The 2,533-nt window shown below is 38.4% G+C and overlaps 1 protein-coding gene across 1 annotated transcript; it reads right to left on the minus strand.

Annotated features, from left to right (window-relative positions):
• Window positions 1-300: 300 nt before the first annotated feature.
• LOC103809021 (NADH dehydrogenase [ubiquinone] 1 alpha subcomplex subunit 12-like) lies at window positions 301-1,444 on the minus strand (the record flags this gene model as incomplete). Its single annotated transcript, XM_009081833.1, has 2 exons — window positions 301-388; window positions 1,362-1,444. Coding segments are annotated over 2 exons (171 nt in total), but the record flags the coding sequence as incomplete, so codon positions are not given.
• Between the last annotated feature and the right edge of the window lie 1,089 nt (window positions 1,445-2,533).

Below are 2,533 nucleotides of genomic sequence, written 5' to 3' on the forward strand. Positions count from 1 at the left end.
GCCAAACCATTAACAGGGAATCACAGCTAATAATGAGAATTAGAAGACTGGCTTGATCTGCTCCATCTGGCTGGCAAAACACTCTTCCCATTCCAAACAGCAGTGAGGGCATCTGCCAGGACAGGGAGCAATGGAACATTACAAATGCAGTTCAACATTAAAAGTAACCACTCTGAAACCTTCTGGTCATATATAAGATAGCTGTGTCCATGGAAACATTTTTTTTTAATCTTCTGCTTTTTAATACAAGAAAATATACACAACTGCTATCTGTCCACATTATAAAGCTAAATGGTTTACCATTCTGGGGGCACCATGCTGCCATCCACTTCCCAAAACGTATTTTTGCCGTTCATCTCCTCAGTATATATGACCCATCTGTGTCGACCTTAAGCAAACAAACAGAAATACTGTATTAGCTCAGAAAAAGACATGATTTTCATAAAAAGGAAAGGATTCATGAAAACCAAGGAAAAACATTTTGAGTAACAGTATCTACCATTATGGGCACTTATTTTAAAGTCACTACAGCTTTTAGTTTTCCAAGTCTTCTGTATTTCCACTGTTACTGTATGTTTATATGACTAAATCTAATGCCCTCACAAGGAAGCAAATATTAGCTACTGTAATTAAGTAACAGGAAATAGGAACTTACAACTTTTCAGGTGGAGAAACAGGTTTGGGAATTGTTTTCTCCATTAGGTGGGAGTCCTTTCCAAAAGGACATTGCCATTGACAAAGCAAGATTAAACCAAACTTCAGACTACCAAGCAATGCTAATCAGCAAGTGCTTTCCCCAGTTACCCTACAAGCTAACCTACAGTCAGCAGCTGGCTTGGCCTAACCAGTGTGTCAATTGCTTATGTGTGACCTGTGTTTCTTTAGGTGCTAACTTTTTAAGTACTCTACAAACATTATTTAAAGTCCCGTTAGTTAAGGTAGTAAGAAGTTTAAGCTAACCTGTGTTTCTTTGCCCTGCAGTGATCATGTAAGTAAGTACAGCTGTGAGGCAGTTTTAAAGGCAGTTCTCTTTCTTCCCTCACCTGTTAAGCTATCAGCTTTTAGGTCAAGGATCACATTCAGCTCTCAATCACATTACCATATAGCTATACCTATATGGTGAACATCCGACTGGCTCATATTTATACCATATTTATTGTTTCAGATTGACTGCGTTTGCAAATGAATTGAGGGGAAACAGAAGATGACAAAGCATTTCTATGAGTCCCTTGTCTAAGACTCACACAAGTCAAGTGCAAGGAAGTCAGGCAGGCAACAAGTTCTATTTCAGTAGCAGAAACTACACAAGCTCTAGAAACGCTGGACAGTGCATCAGGAGGTGCTCACATTAGTGCACATACCAAAGAAGTTTCTCGTGTCTTCGTAGTATTTGTTTCCATATTTGTCGATTCCTACCAGATTACCAGTCTTCAAATCATTGACCCTGTGAATTACCAGAACAAGTTTCAGTTCACATCATCTCAGAATGAAGTTGTGACAGAGGTTTCTCAGGGGTTGGTAAAAATCTGTAATGAAAACTCTTTAGCACATATATGTAAAGATACTAAAAAAACTATTCAAGCTTAAGGATTGCAAAAAATAATCACCAATTCCTGCAACTAATGTGCCCCCCACTGACAGGGTAATAGAAGTCTTGCAAAAAGGTTTTTGGAGACTATTATCTATTTAAAAGCTCTTTACAGTGGAAGATAAAGCAACTCTGCAATATAACAATTTAACACCCACAAACCCTAAATACTGTGGAAGGGAGTCCCAGACCTACATTAATTCATTTAGCTGAAGAGGTTACCATCCTTCTCAACTATTCACAGCTATCATTTCACACTGAATTGCCATGGAAAGTGGTCAGCACTGGAGCATCTTAAGAGATCTCATACCTCTGTGTGGGCACTAACCTCCCAGAGAGGAATACAAATATTTTAAGCCATTGTAGTTGCTTGTCAAGGAAACACATGCTAAGCCATAAACAGAAACTGTTACTTTCTAGCTTTTGTGCAATTGTGAAAGATACAGATATCCTGCAACTCCAGGAGCCTTACACTGACTCAGATAAGGTATATACCATTTTCAACTCTTTATACAGCACATATTTTAACATTACTGTACATATCAATAATTAAACTGAACCTGTGATTTACATTCCAATGATAAAACCTTAAAATTACTGAAGTGCTCTTCTCCCCCTAGATCTGCATATTTGCTTTCCTTATTACTGATGTTCATCCCAGGCAGAATTATATAAGGAAAAGTTTGCTCTCAAAGGTTTTAGTTGCTTGCAGTATTGCACACACTCTTAATGCAGTCCCAAAGGAGAGAAGGGATGTGCATGTTTCCTTAGTGGGGACTGTAACTAGATAATTCACAGATCAAGGTTTTTTGTTGTCTTTTTTCTCAGGGTGCATGAAAACAACAATCATTCCACTAAGTATTCATTTCAAACCTCTGTGGTCCGGGGCAGAAAGATTCTCTGACACATCTCTGTCAAAGAAACACTCAAAGATCTCTGGCTCAG

The sequence above is a fragment of the Acanthisitta chloris genome, unplaced genomic scaffold, assembly GCF_000695815.1.
Source record: "Acanthisitta chloris isolate BGI_N310 unplaced genomic scaffold, ASM69581v1 scaffold45719, whole genome shotgun sequence".
In the NCBI taxonomy this organism is placed as follows: domain Eukaryota; kingdom Metazoa; phylum Chordata; class Aves; order Passeriformes; family Acanthisittidae; genus Acanthisitta; species Acanthisitta chloris.